At 43.2% G+C, this 23,144-nt stretch overlaps 1 protein-coding gene across 4 annotated transcripts in view; it reads left to right on the forward strand.

Annotated features, from left to right (window-relative positions):
• The window catches only part of KIF15 (kinesin family member 15), a 77,860-nt gene extending 55,685 nt beyond the window's left edge, over nucleotides 1-22,175 (forward strand). Inside the window, exons 21-35 of one of the 4 annotated variants that reach the window (XM_019416498.2) lie at nucleotides 1,158-1,308; nucleotides 1,517-1,602; nucleotides 2,597-2,666; nucleotides 3,057-3,143; nucleotides 3,946-4,050; nucleotides 4,993-5,115; nucleotides 9,598-9,744; nucleotides 10,533-10,634; nucleotides 10,904-11,068; nucleotides 13,052-13,161; nucleotides 15,883-15,955; nucleotides 16,424-16,461; nucleotides 20,740-20,905; nucleotides 21,127-21,258; nucleotides 21,591-22,175. In XM_019416498.2, the coding sequence (XP_019272043.1) occupies nucleotides 1,158-1,308; nucleotides 1,517-1,602; nucleotides 2,597-2,666; nucleotides 3,057-3,143; nucleotides 3,946-4,050; nucleotides 4,993-5,115; nucleotides 9,598-9,744; nucleotides 10,533-10,634; nucleotides 10,904-11,068; nucleotides 13,052-13,161; nucleotides 15,883-15,955; nucleotides 16,424-16,461; nucleotides 20,740-20,905; nucleotides 21,127-21,258; nucleotides 21,591-21,653 (1,618 nt within the window). In that variant the 3' untranslated portion in view covers nucleotides 21,654-22,175. Of the gene's footprint in view, nucleotides 1-1,157; nucleotides 1,309-1,516; nucleotides 1,603-2,596; nucleotides 2,667-3,056; nucleotides 3,144-3,945; nucleotides 4,051-4,992; nucleotides 5,116-9,597; nucleotides 9,745-10,532; nucleotides 10,635-10,903; nucleotides 11,069-13,051; nucleotides 13,162-15,882; nucleotides 15,956-16,423; nucleotides 16,462-16,517; nucleotides 16,545-20,739; nucleotides 20,906-21,126; nucleotides 21,259-21,590 lie in introns of those variants that run through there. The other 3 variants (XM_019416496.2, XM_019416497.2, XR_002071819.2) reach the window with 3 other exon arrangements.
• Nucleotides 22,176-23,144: the final 969 nt, after the last annotated feature.

The raw sequence follows: 23,144 nt of genomic DNA on the forward strand, positions 1-23,144 counted from the left end.
ACTCTCTTGCTCAAACCGAGTGTATCACTCTTTGGGCTGCTTATACTCCATGGCCCCACAGGTGGTGAGAAGGCCCCTGCGTGAAATAGCCCAATACCGCTATGTGTTCCTTGAATCATTTGGCTGCTTTCTATACTCAGTTTGTATCATAAATACACACATCTCTCCTCTGGTCTATTGTCTGTATGCCTCTCTTTAGCAATTGATTTATACCACTTTGGTTTTGTTTTTTGGGTTTTTTTTTTGTAAGTTTATTTGTTTTGAGAGAGAGCACACATGAGCAGGGGAAGGGCAGAGAGGGAGAGCGAATCCCAAGCAGGCTCCTCGCTCTCAGCACAGAGCCCAATGCAGGGTTCAAACCCACAAACCGACCATGACCTGAGCCGAAATCAAGAGTCGGACGCTTAACCGACTGAGCCACCCAGACACCCCCGTCCCACCTTGTAATGTGCCACTTCTGCTCTGCTTTCAGCAAGTAAAGCAGATGAATCCCTGCTTAATCTGTTGACAAGCTGGGACATCTCTTTTGGATGGTGCAGAGTCAGGTTCATTGTTCACTAGTTCTTGGCCGAGCCCTCGATGTTTGGGCCTGTCACAGCAGGTGCAGAGCAGAACGAGAGGATGAGAACCTCAGAAGCGGGAAACAATAATCACGTGAATTAAGAAATGGTTCTTTCTGAGGGAGTTACTCTCTTGCTCAAACCAAAGCCACGTTTGCCATCTTAAAATCTTCCTAGAATTGAGAGGATATGTGATGAATGAATAGAGGTGAGGTGTCAACAGAATTAAGTGAACGGCCATTTCCTAGCTTACGTAAGGAAGGGTTAGGTCTGGAACTCCCTAAAATGAATCCACGACTCAAAATGGCCCACGAGTTAAACATGTCTGGTTGAGACCATGGGAGGCAGAATGAGGAGGTATATGGCTCAAGCTAACATGCCCACCCTGTCTCCTCCGGCCCCGTCACACCGCTCTGTGGTCCATTGTGTGTCACGTGTTTGTGCATCGTGGGCATCCCACACACGGTCACGTCAGTCAAGGCTTCTGTAAGTTGGGCACGGTCTGTAGACAGGAGCAGTGGAACTGCCGGTAATTGAACTCGCAGAACTACATTTGATGTTTATATTGACCATTGTAAAAATGTTTTCCTGATAAAGATTAGAAAAGGAAAAGCTTCTTGAGAGCAAAGCCTGCCTACAGGATTCCTATGACAACTTACAAGAAGTAATGAAGTTTGAAATTGACCAACTTTCAAAAAACCTCCAAAACTGCAAAAATGAAAATGAAACTCTGAAATCAGATCTGAATGTAAGTTAAGAAAGGTATTGGTTATTGATGAATTTGTCCTGAATGTGTGATTGTTCCCTGGAGCACAGGGCAAGGCCTGTTTATTGACCTCTTCCTAACTTCTGTACTGGCCCCTCGTGCCTGCCAACATAGAAGGTACTTGATGTGTTTGTTGACTGTGCATTGCTAGTAACAATTTCTTAAAATCTAATATAACATTGTCTTTTAGAATTTGGTGGAGCTTTTTGAGGCAGAAAAAGAACGCAATAACAAATTATTATTACAATTTGAAGAAGATAAAGAAAACAGTTCTAAGTGAGTGCTATTTATCTTTTCCATTAGTTGACTAGAGTATCATTTACTATCACATTCTTTATCTTGAGTTGTTTGGGTTTTTTTTTTATTGCTGATGCCCTGTAAGGTTATTTTTTTAAAACATTCCAAAATGAATATCCGATTCTTTTGTATAAGAGGCTATGTAGAGAAACTTAATTTTTCAAAAGCATTCAGGAAGTAGCTATGCTACTTTTGAAATGAATAGCAGTTGATGGTGATCAGAACTCTGGTCCTTCTATAAATAAATCTCGGTATTTTTATAACTGGAAGGTGGGGACTGATTTTTATTTCTGTCTCTACTATTCTTTTTCTAGCTGCTCTGTTTTTCTCTTGGTCCTTTAATATGGAATGCCATTGTCCTTCTTGCCTATCTCTCCAAGTTCTTTTCCTTGGTGATCTCTGTCAGTCTCCTGGCCTCAGCCAGCAGGATGATCATTACTGTAGCAAGAGGAAGTATTTGTTTATTCAGCAGATACCTGTAGAGTTTTCAGTATGACTCGGCTTCTCTTCTAGGCCTGGGGATACGGAGGTAACTACATCTAGTGGACATACATCTTAGCTGGGAAACAGTTAACCATTTAGTTGTTCAAACACTAGGTGATATCCAACAAGCCAGGCACTATTCTGGTAAGTGCCAGAACACTTATTTAGAGGTAAGACAGTGAACAAAATATCCCCATCCCCGTGAGTTTCACATTCTAGCACAGAGAGATAGGTAATAAACACGTGCTTATGTCAGCAAGTCCTGAGTGCGCCAAAGAAAGAGAAACTCGTAGCACAAAGATAGGTTCTCTTTGGTTTGTTGAAGAAACGGGTTCAGATCTTGACTCCTGCTGGAACGCAATGCCTGATGCCAAGCGTGTGCCAAACAAAGTTCCGTTGCCGTTCACGGAATCTCTTCTGTACAAATGCACTCACTTCCTGTTTCCATTGGATGAAGTCATGAGTAAAAAAGATCATTCTTTTCTTTCAGAGAAATATTAGAAGTTCTTGAGGTTGTGCACCAGGAGAAACAGAAAGAGATAGCCAAATGCGAGCAGCAGGTGAGTGATCTGTGCTCTTAATTCTAGCCTTTGAGGTCTGTAACTCCCGGTCCGGTGTCTGGAGAGGTGCATTATGAACAAGGTTTCAGCTCTCAGGTGTCGAAAATAGGTAGTAAAAATAGATGGGCTTTTTGGTTGGTTGTATTATTTTTGAACTCTTGTTTTTCTAACTCCTTGGAAGGCTATAATCATACTTTGTTGGTGGCCCCCTGGTGGAGACCCACAGAATCAATGCCTTTTAACCCAGCTTCTCCTTTTCAAGTGTTCCCTGATGAGCACCATACAATATGAAAAGGAGATTTCAACTTCTTTTTTTTTCCCCCCTATATGTGTATGTGGTTGGCTTTGGAATTTAATTCTTTTTCTAAAAATAGTTATTTTTCCCCATAGATGGCAAAAGTACAGAAACTGGAAGAGAGTTTATATGCTACCGAAAAAGTAATTCGTTCTCTGGAAAAGTCTAGAGATGCTGACAAGGTTGGTAGAGGTTGAAGCTGAATCCTCTTTATTTTCTTCATAAGTGAGGCTTTAATGTTCCCGTCCCCTGCCCGCAGGGTGACTGGTAGCTGGCATTCCTGTAGACACTTAGGCCTTGTTTGTCTTCCAAGGTTGGCAGAGAAGGGGATCTTCTATTATTATTATTATTATTATTATTAATTCTCCATGTAACTTCAAGAGGAAACTGTTCTACTACTTCTGATGGCACTGTTTCTATTTTTATTATTATTTTATATACTTTTTTATTTTGGGGTGGGGGTAGAGGGAGAGGGAGAGAGAGAATCTTAAGCATGCTTGATCCCAGTAACCATGAGATCATGACATGAGCTGCAATCAAGAGACGGATGCTTAACCGACTGAGCCACCCAGGTGGCCCGCTGGTGGCACTGTTTCTAAAACCCATCCTGCCTCTCTTTACTAGGCTGCTGTTAGTGTGAGCCTTTCTGGTTGACTCTGAGTCCCATGATACAAACTGTCAGATTTCTGGTGTGTTGTCTTTAATTAGGATAGTAAATGAAATATGCATGTGCAAGTATAAAATTAGGTATAAATTTCTTATATGCCTACCTATAATTCATTCAGAAAAACCAAAGCAAATGATTAAGTAAAATAGAGTAAGGCCATTAATATACAAACTGATAATAATATAATGTGATGTATTTTGCTAAAACAAAATGGACTTCTCCTGTTTTCTTTCGGAGAGGTAAACTGTTGTTTACCGCAGTAATGGTCTCCTCCTTAATGTCATTGGGTGTGAAGACATTGTTTCTCTCCTCATCAGGAAGTTGTAGCTGACCTCATGAGCCAGATCCAGGAGCTGAGAACATCGGTGTGTGAAAAAACAGAAACCATAGACACCCTGAAGCAAGAACTGAAGGACATCAGTGTAAGTTCTGTAACCGACAAGATACATTTGAGCACTTCCCAGATTCTTCAAGAGTTTGACAAATGCTACACCAGAACAAAAGGATTGCTGTGGTCAAATCGGTTTGGAAATCCTAGTCAAAGCCTCAACAGGTTTCTGGATTCGCAGAACTTACAGAGCTTTTAATATGCTGACCCCTGCGAGGCGGTGCCCGCTGCTGCCCTGCTCTGATCGTCCCGCCCTGGCCTGAGTTCAGTGCTCTGTGTGCACCGATTGGGAATTGCTGATCAGAAGCAGGCCGGTTGTAATCTGTGATAGTTAAGGGTATGTGGTGTTCCTTCGTTGCTTTGAGGAAAAACAATGACACATTTTGGTTAAGTTCAGAGACATTCCTTGTATAGCGAGTGAGTTTTTCCATTATTGGACTTTCTGGTTTCCTCAAGTAAGTATTTTCTACGAGTAACTACTTTCCCCCTCACGCGCACACATATCTAAGTTGAATGTTGGTGCTTCCTCCTCACCTCGGGTCAAGGTGAAGTTTTTTTGCCCACGTTGGTCATTCCTCTGCTACAAAGGGAGGTTGCTGTTCTCACGTTTGTTGCTGAAGGCAGTTTCTTGATAAAGGTGTGATAATAATTTATTAATATGGGGCGCCCAGCTGGCTCAGTCGATGAAGAGTGCGACTCTTGGTCTCTGGGTCGGGAGTTTGAGCCCCACTGTTAGGGGCAGAGATGACCAAAAAACAGTAAGAAAACCTGAGTGGTTTTTCACCGCTCCCTGTGGGACTTTTTGACTTCTCTTTACCATTCATGCACTTATCCTTCCATTCGTTTGTCCAATAAATAGTTATTGAACTATTTGTGTTAGTCTCATCATCACCTCGGAGCTCAGACTCCTTCTTGTTATTTTAGTGAAAAAATAAGCACAGGAAAGCAGACAGCTCTTACAACTTTCTTTCTGCAGTGCAAACACAACTCTGCTTTGGCTGACAAGGAAGAGAGCAAAGTGTTGATTAAGAAACAGGAAGTGGAGATTCTGGACCTGAAAGAAGCCCTTAGACTGAGAATACTCTCTGAGGACATAGAGGTACATGTTAACACATCCTGACTCTTTTTTGCCTTTTTCCTTGTCAATGTTTGTATGTGTATGTGTGTGTGGAGGTTATTAATGAAGAAATAGAGGGCTTTTTAAAGGGACAAGTCCTAATTAGAGCCATTTTCCCATAGGGTAGTTAGGCCAGTAATAGATAACACTAAAATTGTTATACTTTATCCAGTTGACATGCATTCATTTGTGCTAACACCTGGTAAGTTCCTGTAACTGACCCTCTTCCCAAAGGGGAGCAGAGTGGCCACTGCGTTTACTTGGTGGAGTGGTAGCAGCAGGGAGCAAAGAAAGATCAGGTTAACAGGTTAACCAGCTGAGGTAGGTTTTAGCTAAAGTGGGTTTTAATTTTTCGTTGTTGGTGTAAATGTGTCTATTTTTAAATGAAGCAGTACTGGGACGCCTGGGCGGCTCAGTCAGTAGAGCGGCCAACTCTCCATCTTGGCTCAGGTCATGATCCCAGGGTGGTGAGATTGAGCCCCGAGTCAGGCTCTGCGAGTCAGGCTCTGGGTTGGGCATGGAGCCTGCTTAAGATTCTCTCTCCCTCTTTCTCTGCCCCTCCCCTCCACGTGCGCAAGCTCGCTCTCTCTCTCTCTCGCTCTCTCTCTCAATAAGTAAGTAAATAAACAAGCAAGCAAGCAGTATTGTCACATGGCTCAAAATTCAAATTACATAAAGCAGTAGATATTCTGTCATGTATCCTTCCAGAGATTTTTTTTTTTTTTAATAAATGTTTATTTTTGAGATAGCGAGTGTGAATGGGGGAGGGAGAGGTAGGGGGACAGGGGATCTGAAGCAGGCTCTGCGCTCACAGCAGAGAACCCGATGTGGGGCTCGAACCCGTGAATCATGAGATCATGACCTGAGCCGAAGTTGGCCGCTTAACCAACTGAGCCACCCAGATGCCCTACTTCCAGAGACATTTTAGGCAAATCCCATATACATTTAATTTTCTTTTTCTCACACAAATGGTAACCCACCATATATACTACTCCGTGGTTGCTTTAGAAGTAAAGCTTTCTTGCTAAACTATGCTATCCATGAAAGAAACGACAAATATTTATTGAACCCACCTACCATTTGTTCTTGCCTGGAAGAATGACTGAAAAACACTGTTACTTACGTCAAAATCTGCTATCTACTTTAAGAGTTAAACATATCTTGATCTAACAAAGGATCTGGGAGCACAGGAAAGGGAGGAGGGGAGTGACTGTGCCAAAATCGCAGAGCACTTCCCAAAGGAGATAGTATTTGTACAAGGCTTCGCTAGGGAGGGGGCTGTGGGTGTTGGTGGGGCCTGTCCGGCTGTGGGGGGGAGAGCTGAGGTGGAGACGGATGGAGTCTGTGTCACGGAGCGTCTCCAAGAGTGTCGGCTGCATAGACTTCAAGCCCAGGCCAAAGGCGAAAAGGCCAGAGCCCAGAAGTGGTGGTGGGAATATTGGCAAGCTAGAACTGAGCAGTGCTTTAGAAGTTCAGCAGGCAGTTGCAGGGTCCGCAGGACGTGTGCCGTGGCAACAGCAAGCAGAGTGGGTGCCGAGGGCTCTAGCCACAGTGACCGAAGACGGTTCTTTGTACGTCTGAGATGGAGAAATAGCGGCCTGGGGAAAGTTGGTGAAACACACGGTGTATGCGCTAGTTTTGAGCTTTAGAACCTGTGGGGATAGATCTCCAAGGCAGATTTACCCAGGAGTCTGTATTTCTAGCCGCCTGTATGCCAGAAAGGACCTGAAGCTAACACACCTGCAGTGCAAGGAGATGAAAATAGACAAGGACAGTCCAGGCCGCAGCAGCACAAGACAAGAGTAAAAAGCTGTTAGGGCGCAGGCTGCGGAGCTGGCTGCTTTGGAGTCTGAGTCCTGGCTGTGTGACGCTTTGAAAGTTACACTTGTCTCTGCCTCATTCGTCACGTCTCTGGAGCAGAGATAACACTGCCGCCTAGTGCCTAAGAGGAGGTGAAATGAGGTGACACATGGAAAGGGCTTGGGAACTGACTGGCAGCTTGTGAGTTGCTCAGTCCGTGGGAGCTGGCAGTATTTTTAGGAGGTGAGTTGGAAAGTTTGTACACAGTGTCAACTGTACTTCAATTAAAAAAAAAAAAAAGAAATTTAGGGGTGCCTGGGTGGCTCAGTCAGTTAAGCATCTGACTCTTGATCTTGGCTCAGGTCATGATCTCACAGTTTGTGAGATTGAGCCCCACGTTGGGCTCCACGCTAACAGTGCAGAGCCTGCCTCAGATTCTCTCTCTCCTTCTCTCTCTCTGTCCGTCCCCCCACTCCTCTCAAAATAAATAAATAAACATTAAAAAAAAGAAAGTGGAAAGTAGCACACAAAAGTCACACCCTAAGGTCTTGTACAAGTATAAAATGGGGACTAAATCTTCAGTTCCACACTGCCTGTTGCCCAAGTGTGGAGGGAAGCCTGGCTGTTTGAGTGGGAGTGGCTAATGATGGGAGCTCAGTACAATTCACCTCCAGGCTCTTCCTTACTCCCTTTGTCTCCTGTGTCTTTCTTGTTCTTCTCTTAAAAAACGTGTGACAGTGCATATTGAAGTATCTTAGATTCGAGGGGGATCATCCCACAGTCACTTCACGTTCCTCCTTTTACTAATCACCTGGCTTCCTCAGCTAACGTATTTACAACTGATGACAAAGGGGTCCTTGCCTTAATCCATAGAAGAGCTTTTAGGTCAGAATACTCAAGAAAGGACAGACACACCCTGGTGGTGAATGGATACAGGAAGGTGTATGAGCAGCTCCCCCAGGAAGAAGATAGTGGCTAGAAACCTTGCTAAAAGAAATGCGAAATTAAGCACAAAGGTACCGTTTGATCTTACAGCTAGTAAATATTAAGATATGCAGAGAAGGGTGATTACTGACACTTGTGATGAAGTTTAAGTTCAGCCTTTGGGGAGGTGGTCTAGTAATACACAGCCTTAATTTTTTTGCATATGCTTCGAGTTTGCACTTTTTAGAAATTAGCCTAAAGAAATAATCTAGTAGGGAGGCGCCTGGGTGGCTCAGTTGGTTAAGCATCTGGCTTCTGCTCAGGTCACGATCTCACGGTTCATGAGTTCGAGCCCCATGCCAGGCTCTGTGCTGACAGCTCGGAGCCTGGAACCTGCTTCGGATTCTGTGTCTCCCTCTCTCTCTGCTCCTCCCGCGCTCACACTCTCTCTCTCTCAAATGTACATAAATGTTAAAAAATAATTTTTAAAAAAGAAAGAATCTAGGTATGAGAATATAATGCATATGATAGTGAAAAATTCAAATCAGCCAAAGTATTCAGTGATGGGCTAAATTGTGGTGCATACTTAAGATGAACTCAAGCCCGCCCAATGAAAAATGATGTGATAAAAGAATGAACATGTGGAAAAGTGTTTGTGATACATCAAGTATGTGTGTGTGTGTGCATGTATGCCTGACGTATTACCAACATTTTCCACATACTTTTATATCCTATCATTTATATATGTACGTACATTTTTTTAGGTGATACACATATTAATATATATCACATATACCTGTTATATGCAGTATTATACATGTTAACATATTTATAGTGATATAAATATGTATACGTACATATATACATGCACATTTGGAAAGTTAGAGTAAGCAGATTCTGCTCTAACTTGATAGGGATTACATGCTGTGTACCCAGGAATTATGTATGCAACCCACAGGACTTCTAATTCTCTCTGCCACTTTCCATCAAGCTACTCCTCTGAAACTCTGATGGCCTATGACAATGTATCACTACCTGGTGACTGCCCAGCCCCTCCCCAGCTGGGTGAGGGGTACCCATCTTTATAGCTATTTACCTTCTAATGTGTAAAAGACTAGAGTCAATTGGTCAGACAGCAGGTAAGCTAGGGACCTGTTTCTGGAGTCCTCATACGGAAAGAGTGATCGATCAGCTTTGAGATCCTGGGGGTCAGAGGAAATGTTCAGTATTAAGCAAAAGGGGTGGAATGCACTGGAACCCCAATTGGGATACCTGTAGGAATTTCCTGTAATGTTTCTCTTTAGACCTGTTCTTAAATGGGGTGACTGGGTGGATCAGTCAGGTAAGCGTCTGACTTTGGCTCAGGTCATGTCTCACTGCTCATGGGTTCGAGCCCCACGTCGGGCTCTGTGTTGACAGCTCAGAGCCTGGAGCCTGCTTCGGATTCTGTGTCTCCCTTTCTCTCTGTCCTTCTCCCTCTTGTACTGTCTCTCTTTGTCTCTCAAAAAATGAGTAAATGTTAAAAATAAATAAATAAATAAATAAATAAATAAATAAATAAATAATATTAACTGCTTGTTTGCTTTGGACTGGATTAGCACATAGGCAAAAAAAAAAGTTAAAAGTTCTTATTTAAGACTTTTTAACCTTTTGCAATTTGCCCATACTAGTGATTTGCAAATCCTTAGTGGAGTATACAATTATGAAAGCAATCTTTCTTTGCGGGGATCATCCCGACAGAGGGATATGCTCTGCGAGGACCTGGCTCATGCCACCGAGCAACTGAACAAGCTCACCGAGGCCTCGAAGAAGCACTCAGAGCTGCTGCAGTCTGCCCAGGAGGAGATGGCCAAGAAGGAGGCCCTGATCCAAGAACTTCAGCACGAGGTGAGGTCCAGTGCCGCGGCTCATTCTCTCTGTATACAGCAAGGTGGGCCAACAGGGCACTTAGGTGGTCAGGCTGTGCCGTGGGCTCTGAACAACTTGGTTGCTCACGTGTGTTCCGACTTGCTCGGCTGCCTCTCTGCCCACCCTCGGCCCCCTGACACGCGCCAACAAGTTCTAACCTCTGGGGCAAGGTTATGGCTGACTTGTATCCTCCTTTTGGCTGCTGTTTTACATTTTATTTTCCTCAAACGACCCTTTGATTACCAGCGAAGCTTTAAAAAGTTGTTTTTAGGAGCACCCAGGTGGCTCTGTCAGTTAAGCGTCCGACTCTTGATCTTGGTTCAGGTCGTGATCTCACCAGTGTTAGATTGAGCTCCGCATCGGATTCTGTGCTGAGTGTGGAGCCTGCTTCAGATTCTCCCTCTCCCTCTCTCTCTGCCCTTCCTCCGCTCATGCTGTCTTTTCCTCTCAAAATAAGTAAACATTAAAAATGTTTTTTAAAAAAAGTGTAAATAAGTCTGTGGGAGAGAGGGAGAGGGGAGGGTTGTAGCAGCAACCAGCGTTTACGGATGTGAACGGCAGCCGCAGGGTCGACAGCTACGGACTGTGAGCATTGCTGTGGTTTGGCTTGGTTTTAACACCTTACTGCTTTATCAAGCAGTATTTAATGAAAGCCTGAGAAAATCATGTGAAAAGTCTGTATCCTCACACCTTGGGAAATTTGTCTGTTCTGACCGGACCATGTGCCCAGCTCTAACTTGCCACCTTCATCTGTTCGATTTTCTCAGCTAAACCAGAAGAAAGAGGAAGTAGAACAGAAAAAGAATGAATATAACTTCAAAATGAGACAGCTCGAACACGTAATGGATTCTGCGGCCGAGCATCCCCAGGTACCTGTGCTCTGGGGACATGGAACGGTTTCGTGAGGGATCGCAAATGTGGGCATTACTAGGACTGTAGCTTTGTGTTTTTATAGAAAGAGATTTTCACCAGTACCTTTTCTGCTCTTTACTTGATAAAAAGGTACTGGTGTTTTATTTGTTTCGCTTGCACAGGAATTAGAATGACAGGCTGAATAGCTAAGTGTTTTCATTTGAAATGAAATCTTTATAAAACATCACTTAATCAGGTGTTTGGATGGAATTTAATTTTATTTTAGAGCCCTAGAACACCACCTCACTTTCAAACACACTTGGCAAAACTCCTAGAAACCCAAGAACAAGAGATAGAAGACGGAAGAGCGTCTAAGGTTTCTTTGCAACACCTTGTCACAAAGCTAAACGAAGACCGAGAAGTCAAAAATGCTGAAATCCTCAGAATGAAGGTAACTGGATCCTCTTTTTCAAAAAAAGTCTTTTCAAATAAACAGTATCCAGAATCAACAAAAGAAACAGTATCTTTCAGGGTTACTGAGGGTACAAAATTCAACAGGCACAGAACTAAATAAAGGGCAGGCAGAAAAGCCTTCCTCTCCCCGCCGACTGCAGACTACCTGGCTGACGGTCCCTGGAGGCTCTCACGGTAGCCACGTTTCCATATAACCAAGTCTGCAGCCGTCATCTCCCTGTTTCTACGATGCTGTCAAACACAGGCTGTGCCAGCTACTCTGATCACGGTGCCGCCTGACTTACATCCTTGCCGGTTTCATAGCTAAATACTCTGTCTTGCTACAGTTGTAAATTTGTATTTTTCTCATTAAGAATAAGATGGAGGAACGGGGCGCCTGGGTGGCGCAGTCGGTTAAGCGTCCGACTTCAGCCAGGTCACGATCTCGCGGTCCGTGAGTTCGAGCCCCGCGTCAGGCTCTGGGCTGATGGCTCGGAGCCTGGAGCCTGTTTCCGATTCTGTGTCTCCCTCTCTCTCTGCCCCTCCCCCGTTCATGCTCTGTCTCTCTCTGTCCCAAAAATAAAAATAAAAATAAAAAAAAAAAAACGTTGAAAAAAAAGAATAAGATGGAGGGGCACCTGGGTGGCTCAGTTGGTTGAGCGTCCGACTTCAGCGCAGGTCGTGATCTCACAGTCCGTGAGTTCAAGCCCCGCGTCGGGCTCTGTGCTCACAGCTGGGAGCCTGGAGCCTGCTTTGGACTCTGAGTCTCTCTCTCTCTCTCTGACCCTCCCCTGTTCATGCTCTGTCTCTCTCTGTCTCAAAAATAAATAAACATTAAAAAAAAAACTTAAAAAGAAAAAAGTAAGATGGAGCACGTTTTGTTTCTCTGACCTCTATCCTTCGCCCATCTTGCTATCATTGGACTTTCCCTTAACAATTTGTAGGCATTCTCTGTATATTCTAGAGATTCGCTTTTGTCTCAGGTAGTTAATAATCTTCTCTTGTTTGCCATTCCTTTAAACTTCTGTTTTACTTTTTTTTACTCAGGGACTTGGGGTTATGGTGATTCTGCACAGGGAGAGTGTGTTTCGAGGAGTATCGAGGAGAGGGAGGTGTGTGGTGTGGAGGTGTGGACAGGTGTGGGTGGAGTAGATAGGATGCTTCACAGAAGATCGCATTTAGGCTGTGAGCCTTGGCTCTGGAGCGAGGTTTTGTTCAGGAACAGAATTAGCTTCCTGTAACCAAGTGATGTGAAGTATACAAAGATAGTCTCTCAAGCTTTGTTCCTCGTGGAGGGGATCACTCCTTGCCTTTTTAATTAGCGCAGCTCTCAATCTGCCGAGGAATGTGGCTGTTACCCAGATTGGCATGATTTTAGTACTCAGAGGAAATTGGGTCAGCTTAAAAGAAATCAGACAATGGACAAGAAGTAAATGGAAAAGGACACCCCTTGCAGACAAGCATTTATTTCTTCTGGATGGTTATGCCCATGATTTTCAAATTAGAGCTCACTTGAGGATTTTGAGCGATGGCTGTGGCACATCAGTTGCACACTGTGTACAGCATTGTTCCATCCATTATGCTGTGCTCACCGCAAGTGTAGTTACCACCTGTCACTATACAACATTTTTACAGTATTACTGGCTCTATTCCCTCTATCAGTTTTGTTTTTAATTAGAATTTATTAAATAGAATCAAATAGAACGTTTATCAAAGTATGGACTTTTGGCCGTCATTTTTCATAAAGGCATTTTAATGAATTGTGTGCTATTGATAAGAGACTATGTTTAACACCCTGTGGGTGTGAAAATCCCCAAAAGCTTGTCGTGGTCTACTTGTTATCCAGCGACACCCAGTGCAGTGTTCCGTGCATAGGAAGGGGCTAAAAAGATGAATATGTGTCTCATTTGTGGGCTTGGGGAGCAAAATAACACCTACTACAATGTGTCTTCTAAAAAGACATGATTTGCTGTCTTCTTAGGAGCAGTTGTGTGAAATGGAAAACCTCCGCCTGGAAGCTGAGCAGCTAAGAGAAAGGAACTGGCTGCTGCAAAGTCAGCTGGATGATCTTGAAAGGGAAAAACACAAGAGGTGAGAAAGAGCCACCAGAACTCTGTGGGCTAAATCTTGGCCTGCCCGTGTACAGTTGGGTAAAAGCGGTTGAAATTGGTTTCACGGCATGCGCAGCGTTCACCCCCAGTCCAGGGGGTGCCCTGTCAGTTGCTTTGGAGTCAGGTCTGATGAGGGGGTCCCTTTTTTGAGTGGGAGAATAGGCCTTCATGGTATCACCTACTCTGTTAACCTTCGCATTGTTGTAGAGCTATTGAAATGAATTTGAAACCTGTGAAAAATTTGAACCAAACTGTCTACTCCTATTTTAAGAAAAGGGGGTTGGGGTGCGGAAGCAACAGAGAAGGTTCAAGAGGGCCAGCAGAAAAAGGGAGGATTTCCTACCAGTTTCTTTGGCTTCGTGACTCATGGTCCAGGGAATGCTCCTGCGCAGGAAGGAGCTTTACTGAGGAGCATTACCTTGGGTTTGGGTATCTCTGTGCAGGTGGTTTGCCTTTAGCCAAGGCGCTTTCTAGTTGTATTTGCTAGTGACAGGGCAGTATGTCCCAGGCAGCTAGGCTTTGTCCTATCGCTGACACTTGAAAGTCCTGTGACTTTGGGCACAGTTTTTGACTTCTAGTGACTTAGTTTCCTTAGCCATAAAATGAGGAAAATGATAGCTCTCTCACAAGGTGTTTTAAACACCAAAAATAACATGTATAAAGTGCTGGTTACAGTGGTTGGCAGAAGGGAGTCAGTCAATAAATGGCAGATATTAGGTATACAAGGCGGAATTATGATCCTGCCCTTCTGTGAACTTTTCTGAGTGAGGGCTTAGAGATGAGGGTGACCAGGAAAATCGTATAGCAAGTGGAAGTGAAGCAGAGAGAGGTCTCCATTTGGGATGAAGGCCCTTACTGAATTCAGCTTCCCAGATTAGGGGTGCCTGCTGTTCCTGCTGCTGCCAGCAGGTCTTGGGCAGACACTCTCCCCTCCTGCAGTTCCCCTTCCCTGCCCGGAAGTGGGCCTGAGATGCTCTGTCCGAAACCTAACGAAGACAACAGATACTGGAAGACGGTAGTGGTGGATGTGCTGACAGTCCTTTCCTAAATGCTTCAGGTTTCAGTGAGCATCGGACATGCTCATTTTAGTAGCGCCCCTCCTGGGGATTTCACTTCCCTTTCCAGGTGATTCCAATGCAGGTAGTCCGCAGCCTGGCCACATGCTCCCCACCAACCCCTCCCCCCGCCCCCAATAAAGAAGAACATTGTACTTGGTACATTGTCTTTTATCAAGAGCTAGTTTGAGCATGGAAGATAGAATGTTCCTAGCCCATTTATAAAATCACAGGTAAAAAAGACTTTATTTCGGGGCGCCTGGGTGGCTCAGTCGGTTAAGCGTCCAACTTCGGCTCAGGTCACGATCTCGCAGTTTGTGAGTTCGAGCCCCACGTCGGGCTCTGTGCTAACAGCTCAGAGCCTGGAACCTGCTTCAGATTCCGTGTCTCCTCCTATTTCTGCCCCTCACATGCTCATGCTCTGTCTCTCTCTCTCAAATAAATAAATGTTAAAAAAAAATAAAAAAAAAACACTTTATTTCATAGCCACATGTCCCTTATGAGGAGCCATACATAACCTCCTTCCTGAAAGATTAGAATGGGAGAAAACTGACTCTGGGGTCGGATCCAGCCCACAGCGTGTTTGGTAAAGACAGTTTTATTGGATCATAGTCACGCTGTTTCATTTCAATACTGCTGTGGCTCCTTTTGCATTTACAGCAGCCACGTGGAATAGTTGTGTCAGAGACCTCACAGCTCCCAAAGCCTAGAACATTTTGTCTGGCCCTGGACGGGAAAAAGTTTACCCACTTTTAGAGTAGAGCATAGAAAACACTTCCCTAATGATTCCGGGCGTTTTCCTCACTGAGGTCTCATTACCATTTCTGTCTAGGCTGCCAGATTCATTAAATGAAAGAAACTACTGGAGCTTCTGCTTTCTTTCAAGAAACGATCTTTTCCTCATCAGTGAGAAATATTTCTAGAGGAGCCTGTGGCATTCAGGCAGCTTCTCCTTGGGGGATGTCCCCCTGGTCTAGGAGCTGCCCACAGACACTCAATTTAGGATCCTGCCCTGGTCAAGCTTACAGGGAATGAACTCACATTAATCAAATTCACATGATACTGATACATCGTCCAGAATGTAATTTTCTTTATATAGAGGAGCATTCCTTTTCCGTCAAGAGATTTATGTCTGGTGCTCAGGGAATCCCCTTCCTGGTGTCAGCATACATGGGATGCCAGAGTGTCATCAGAAAATTGCCAGCTGACCATGAAATCCAAGCAAGTGGAGTGTTGGGGCTCCAATGTGCCAGGCCGGCCCAAGGTACCCTCCCCATACCCAGAGATGCCCCCTCCCAGCTGATCACCAGACTTCTGGACCACCCATCTCTCAGCCCCTTTTGCTCACATTTGAGCTTCATAAGATACCATTCTTGGCTAAATTTCTATTTGACTTTCAGCCAAGCCTTGATTAGATTCCCTAGCTCTGTGCACCTCATTTTTTATGAGGGGCATCCTGAATTCATGGGAGGTGCCTTATTTCATCCCCATATATCAGTCACATTTGTGAACTGTGCTAACTTGGCCCAATCACCAGAGTTAGCTTTTCGTTGCAGAATTTGGCATTGCTGCATACAATAGATATGAAATTGCTACTCGAATATGCTTAACAGTGTGTCCCCTTCCTCCCTTTCTCATCTATGCAGCCAACAGAATAATCCAGGTCATCAACAACTGAAGAATGAACAAGAAGAAATGATCAAAGAAAGACTTGCTAAGGTACAATTTTTTTTTTTTTTTACATAATAGTTGTTTTTCTTGTCCAAGAAATGCTTTTATACTTAGCATTTGTGGTTATATGTTTTTTAGAAACCATTTTTACTTTTGAAACTTGTTTTTTCTGTATTCCCACTGTTAAGATTGATACTTACCATCAGTTTTTAGACCTCACTGATAATCGAGAGCGAATTTGTCTTCATGTGTTTCCACAGTTAGCCTGCTGCTCGGTTGTCTGCACACGGTTTTGCATTTAGAATAGAAGGAAGTTTGGGGCATCTTTGTGAGGCCTCCCAGGGCACAGTTCATGAAGTCTTAGAGACATGTACTCCCTTTATGGGTGCGCAGTTGGGATATTAGAAAAAGATGTTGGTTTAATTTCATTATCGTGAGGGAGATGAACTGCTTACTTTCAGTCTTTTCTTAGCAACAGTAAAAACTTAAGCCATCTTTTTTTTTATCTTATTACAGAATAAATTACTTGAGGAGATGCTGAAAATGAAAGCAGAGTAAGTGCACTCTTTCATAATTGAAGTTCTTGTTGGTCTTCTCTTTCTTCTCTCAGGGAGGAAATACTTCCTGTATCCACAAGGTAGGTGACTGCTTGCCTTCTGTAGTATGTGGACACGACACAGCAGGTGTTTTCCTAAACACCACTTGCTCATGGGGCTCCTCACGTGAAGCCATTCCAAACAAATTCTTAAAGAAGTAAATGTCGGGGCGCCTGGGTGGCTCAGTCGGTTGGGCGTCCGACTTCAGCTCAGGTCACGATCTCGCGGTCCGTGAGTTTGAGCCCCGCGTCGGGCTCTGGGCTGATGGCTCAGAGCCTGGAGCCTGCTTCCGATTCTGTGTCTCCCTCTCTGACCCTCCCCTGTTCATGCTCTCTCTGTCTCAAAAATAAATAAACATTAAAAAAAAATTTTTTTTTTTAAATAAATAAATGTCCGACTTCAGGTCATGATCTCGTGGTTCGTGGGTTTGAGCCCCACGTTGGGCTCTGTGCTGACAGCTCAGAGCCTGGAGCCTGCTTCCGATTCTGTGTCTCCCTCTCTCTCTGCCCCTCCCCTACTCTCTCTCGCTTGCTCGCTCTCGAAAATGAATAAACATTAAAAATATTTTTTTTTTTAATTAAAAAATAAAACCTTGAGGCCCCCTGAGACCCACAGATCAATACTCCTGATTTCTTCTTGTCTTGACTTTGGGTCTCTTTACATGTGTTCTGTAAACAGGATTTTTAGTTTATTTATACAGTTTTCATATTTATGTAATCTTATAAACCACCTCATTCTTTTTTTTTTTTTCTTATTTATTTATTTTGTGGGGGGAGAGTGCAAGCGAGGGAGGGGCAGAGAGAGGGGGACAGAGGATCCAAAGCGGACTCTGCGCTGACAGGCTGACAGCAGTGAGCCTGATGTGGGGCTTGAACTCACAAACTACAAGATCATGACCTGAGCTGAGTCGGACGCTCAACCGACTGAGCCACCCAGGGGCCCCATAAATTGCTTCATTTTTTTGATGAACAAGATATACTGTATTTTCTGTCAAGTTCAAAATAAGTATACTGGTTGGTGTTAAATAAAATGGTAAAACATTAGAAAGGTAGTGTACCCTGAATAGATATTCATGTGGAACAGAGGTCCTCAAACATCTTCACTGGTTATATATACCTCTTAAGAGATTTTTGGAACACCATATACCCTCTTGCACATTTTTGAGTTGATTTCATTGAAATCATTGAAATTTTTCATTGAAAGGATGGAAGTTCCCTCATACTGAAAATAGTGCCATTTAGGAATAAAGATCTTGGCATCAGGATGGCCAAGTGGTCTAAGGCACCAGCCTCAAGCTCCTGCTTCTCCTGGTCAGCGCTTCTGGTCTCCACACGGAGGTGTGGGCTTGAATCCCACTTCTGACATGTCTCCATTTTTGTTCCAGCCATTGTCCTATCGAAAGTCTCACCTTGAACTGGCCGTAGAATTAAAGCTCTGGTGGTGTTCTTTTAAAAGTATCCAACTGACTTGCTACTTTCTATCCATTTAGCAACACGGGAATAAATCCCCGCCCCCCCAACTTAAAATTGTACATTGTTCCTTTTCCTTTCAGACTGAGTTTCCGTTCCGTACCTACACAGAATTATATCCTAATTTAACATATTGTTTAGAAAATTTTTTGTACCCTTGGCAACAAAAATATTTATATAAGTGGGAAATAATTTGTAAGTGTTTTTTATTCATATGGCTCTAGTGCTGTCTTTTTTCCGGATTGAGTATTCATTACAATTATTACTCACAGTGTCCTAAATTTATTATAAGTTTTTATAAATAATTAGTATACCTGGTAAAATTTCACTGGAAATGCATATCCCAGTGCATTTCATTTTAGTGCTCTTGCTTCAATTAGCTCATTTTTCTGTTATACTTAATTCTGGAATGAGACCATATTCAGTATCAATTCTATTCCTACTTTCTGTTTTTACAACTACATGTGCTGATAAATCTTATTCACATAGTAAGTAAATGACAACAGAAGACATTTTGTTAGAATCCTGTCATACAATTAATTATTTGAGCTCCAAGTTAGTACATCAAAGATTACATAATCTGTCATCAAAAATTCTTTTTAGTGATCAGCTGACAAAAACTACCTATCTTGTGAAAGATTTGTTACCCAGTCATCTGTTTCATAGCATCAAAGAGTGTAGATGTGGAACAGAGCTCGTTTCATACTTGGATCATACATACGGTTCAGGGACTGGCTCCCAGACTGTTGTAGAGCTAGGATAGAAATACTGATCACTTACAGGATCTATGAGAATCCAGCTGTATAGTGTGTAGAATTGTGGCTATTTTAGAAATAATGTCCATTCTAGACCTTCTAGCAAAAAGAATAAAAGCTGTGTAAGTTGGCACGTGATTTATTTCATAATCTAGTGACCAAGAGTCTCGAGTGATACATTGTCTCTAGAAGATACTGTGTGCGAGAGAAGCATGCACTAGAAAATGGCACACCCAGTTTTATCGGTCCCAACCCACAGCAGTGATTTTTACCATACTGTTATTATCTATTTGTGTATGTGAGGCTCCTTTAAAAAGCTATAAGGAAACCAATTCCCAGCTAACGGTGGTGTAGGCACGAGATGTTTAATTTCGTACCACAAGCAGTGTGGAGGTGCATTGACTCAATAATGCCATCAGGGACCCATACCCTTACCATTCTTTTGCTTTTGGCACCCTTGCTTGTGGCCTCTTTGCCACGAGATGGCTGCCGTAGCCCCAGATGTCATAAACAAGAGGATCCCGGCTTATGGTGAGGTGGGTTCAAAAGGGCTTTCTTTTGTCGGGGGAAAAGCTCCTAGTAGCTCCCAAGAATCAGCCTGTGCTTCGTGGACAGAATTAACACTTCCAGCAAGCTGAGGAAACCAGTACCTGGCAGTGGGGTGGAGAGATCCATGCTTAGTTTAGACCAGTTACTTTTTTTTACCAACCCTTGGGAACTGGGTGTGCTTCTCCTTTTTTTTTTTTCCTTTTTCCCCACATAAAGTGAGTTCTTTTAATTTTTTTTTTTTTTTTAACGTTTATTTATTTTTGAGACCGAGAGAGACAGAGCATGAATGGGGGAGGGTCAGAGAGAGGGAGACACAGAATCTGAAACAGGCTCCAGGCTCCGAGCTGTCAGCAACAGAGCCCGACGTGGGGCTCAAACTCACGGACCGTGAGACCATGACCTGAGCCGAAGTCGGCCGCTTAACCGACTGAGCCACCCAGGCGCCCTAAAGTGAGTTCTTATAAGCAAGGAAGTAAGGGAATGGCCCTTGGGTAAGCAGCAGGGTCTGCCATGCCTCCGAACCTTTTCATCAAACTGGAGCAAAATACACAAGACAAATGGAGAACAGCTCCAAGTGAACTGGGGGAAGGTCCGTGCCCTCCGCCCCCTGCTATTCTTCTGAGGTTTCACGGAGTGTAGTCTGAAAACACTGCTCCTGAAATTAGTTGGCCTTAAGTGGTATATTAAATTCTGAGAGTATTATGTCATTAAATAATCCTTCTATTCCATATGCATAAAAACACAATAAGAAGTCTTTGTTTCTTTTGGGAAGCCTCTAGGATTCACACAATTTTATTAAAACAGTGAAATTCTATAGAACTCCATGATAACTTTGTTCCTCATGTTCCTTTTCAAAAGTGTATAAATTCTAAATAGCACATCCTTGAAGAAATGACTAAGGTCCCATGGTCTGAGAACCAGTTTTTGGAATCAGAAATGATTAAGATAGGGGCGCCTAGGTGGCTCAGTCAGTTAAGCATCCGACTTCAGCTCGGTCGTGATCTCCAGTTTGTGAGTTCGAGCCCTGTGTTGGGCTCTGTGCTGACAGCTCAGATTCTGTGTCTCCCTGTCTCTCTGCCCCTTCGCTGCTCGTGCTCTCTCAAAAATGCATAAACATTAAAAAAAATGATTAATATATGGAGCCTTGAATAAACGATGCAGACCGTCATAATACTTAAATTACATTTGCTCCAGATGGGCTGAATCCAAAAGTTTACCTTTTAAATTTTCATTATCTAAGAAATAGTTTGAGGAGTTTTCCAAAATGAAAGTCTTTGGTAAAGTAACGACAACAAAGCCTATCTGCAGCCCTCGCTATCTCCCTAGGCTGTCAGTAGGGGAGGGCTGAATAATTTATGACGCTTTCAAATCAAAATTCTGGGCTTGGGTGAAAAATGTCTAATTTGAATACTGTTGTAATTATGTTCCTTTGGAATACCACAAAGTGATATTTGTTGCTACAGCCTAGAGGAAGTCCAGAGTGCCCTTCAGAACAAAGAAATGGACTGCCTTAGAATGGCTGAGGAAGTTGACCGGACCAGAACTTTGGAATCCAAAGCATTCCAAGAAAAGGAACAACTGAGATCAAAGCTGGAAGAGTTGTATGAAGAAAAGGAGAGAATATTCCAGGTGCATTTGTGTGTTGGTTTTTTGCATATAGTCAGGACACGTGTAGGATCACGCGTCCTGTGGTTCAGAGCTACTCTAGCACACGTGGAGATGTCTGGTCAGAAAGCCGGGAACCCGGGCCCTCTAACGCCCTGTGCTCTTGGAAGGCATGAAATAATGTTGTTGTAAGAGAAAAATTAAGAGCGGTTCATTTTCCCCTCCCTGGATTGATCTGCCTGCAGGAGATGGAAATGTTAAGGAAGCAGGTGGAGAGTCTTGCTGAGGAAAATGGAAAGTTGGTAGGTCACCAGAACCTCCATCAGAAGATTCAGTACGTGGTGCGGCTGAAGAAGGAGAATGTCAGGCTCGCCGAGGTAAGCTCTGGAAATTATTCTAAAGAAACTCAGTCAGGTTTTAGAATGAGTGTGTAATTAAAGTTTAATCATTGAATCACTTAACTGTTTTCTGGGGGGGAACTTAGAATTAAAAAAAGGGAAAAATCATTCATTGTCATTTCCAAGCATCTTTCAATCCGTTATCATACTCTTACACATCAGCTTCTTGTTTAACATTTAGTAGTTTACGAATTGAAAATTGTCATCTTAATTTGACATATAAACTTAATGAATGCAAAGAATATCTTCCTGTAAGCCTTAGAGCCTGAATTTTTTTCTTCTTTTCCTTTTTTAAAAAATGTGTTCCCTAGGAGACTGAAAAGTTGCGTGCTGAAAATGTATTTTTAAAAGAAAAGAAAAGAAATGAATCGTAAGAATCTCGGTCAACTCCGTAGGCATCACCTCTTGGGAGGCTTTCTTTCTTCTTGCAAAAGTAAGACCTACACTTGTGCATTTAACAGAGCCGAATCAAGGAGCATGATTCCTGCGCGGGGGGCAGCAGGGCTGACATTCATAAGTTCTGCATCCACACACACCCTGTGGCAGTGGGCTTAGAAGTTACCACACCACTTCAGAGCTTTAAATCGACTGTAAATACTGGGAAAACCTTTTGCCTTTTTAAAATAAAAACCTGTAGCTAAGGTTTGCGGTGGGTGTTGGCCAGGTCATTTCTTCCTTAGGTGCTATGATACTCTCCTCGGAGGCCTGTAGCAGAAGCTCTAACAATACGTGGTGGTTTCAGGACTTGCCATGAGGTTCATGTTCGCGTAGCATGTATGAAAGGCAAACTTGTTTAATATAGGTTATTTTGTATTCCTACTTTATTCTCATGAGCATTTTTTTTATGACTGTAAATATGGCCAGTTTTCAAAATGTAATAAAATCCCTTAAACACAGTTTCGTAAAGTGATTTACATTGTTCACTTAGGAAAGCTGAATTAGAGGCTTGTTCGTTCAACTTGTACTTAATGAGCGTCCGTCTTCCGCCTGGCACTGGTTGTCAGTGAACACAGCAAACAAAGCCTGCTGTCCCCCAGGAACTTCTGTGTGTTAGCACTTCATTCCTTTTTGTTGTGAATATCTCATTGAAAGGATAGGCCACATTGTATTTACTCACCATTTGATGAACATCTGAGCCGTTGGCAGTTTGGGGCTACCCTGAATAATGTGGCTATAAATATTTGTATAGAAGTCTGGGTGGTGACTTATGTTTCCTATTTGTTGAGTAGACACCTAGGAGTGGAATTGCCGCTAAGTTTGTGTTTAGCTTTTTAAGACGCCAGTTTACTTTTCCAGATGTGCTATTTGATTGCACCATCTATGTTCCCACCAGCAGGGCGTTCAGTTTCTCCATGTCTTCAGCCCTTGTTCTGGTCACGTTTCTTACCGTAGCCATCCCGGTGGGGTGCAGTGGCTCATCATGTAAACGTTCTCCTAATGACTAATGATACTGAGCATTTGTTACATAGAACACGATACTCAGCAATAAAAAAGAGGCAAACTGACAAATGCCACAACATAAAGAACCTCAAAAAGTGAAGACAAACCCAAAAGATCGTATACTATATGATTCCATTTATGGGAAAGGTCCAGAAAAGGCAACATTATAGAGATAGAAGGCAAACCCGCGGTTGCTGTTGGCTGGGGATGGGAGCGGGTGACCGTATGGGCAGGAGGAAACTTTTTGATAGGGGGGAAATGATTTGGTTTGTTGTGATGATTGCATAGCTCTGTAAGTTTACTAAAAATTAAACTATATTCAAAATGGTTTCATTTTATGGTTTGTAGATGATACCTCAATAAAGCCAAGGAAAAACAATTAAAAAAATAAATGTGTAGGGGCGCCTGGGTGGTTAAGCGTCCGA

The sequence above is a fragment of the Panthera pardus genome, unplaced genomic scaffold (genome assembly GCF_024362965.1).
Source record: "Panthera pardus isolate Hobbes unplaced genomic scaffold, ASM2436296v1 HiC_scaffold_8, whole genome shotgun sequence".
Taxonomy (NCBI): domain Eukaryota; kingdom Metazoa; phylum Chordata; class Mammalia; order Carnivora; family Felidae; genus Panthera; species Panthera pardus.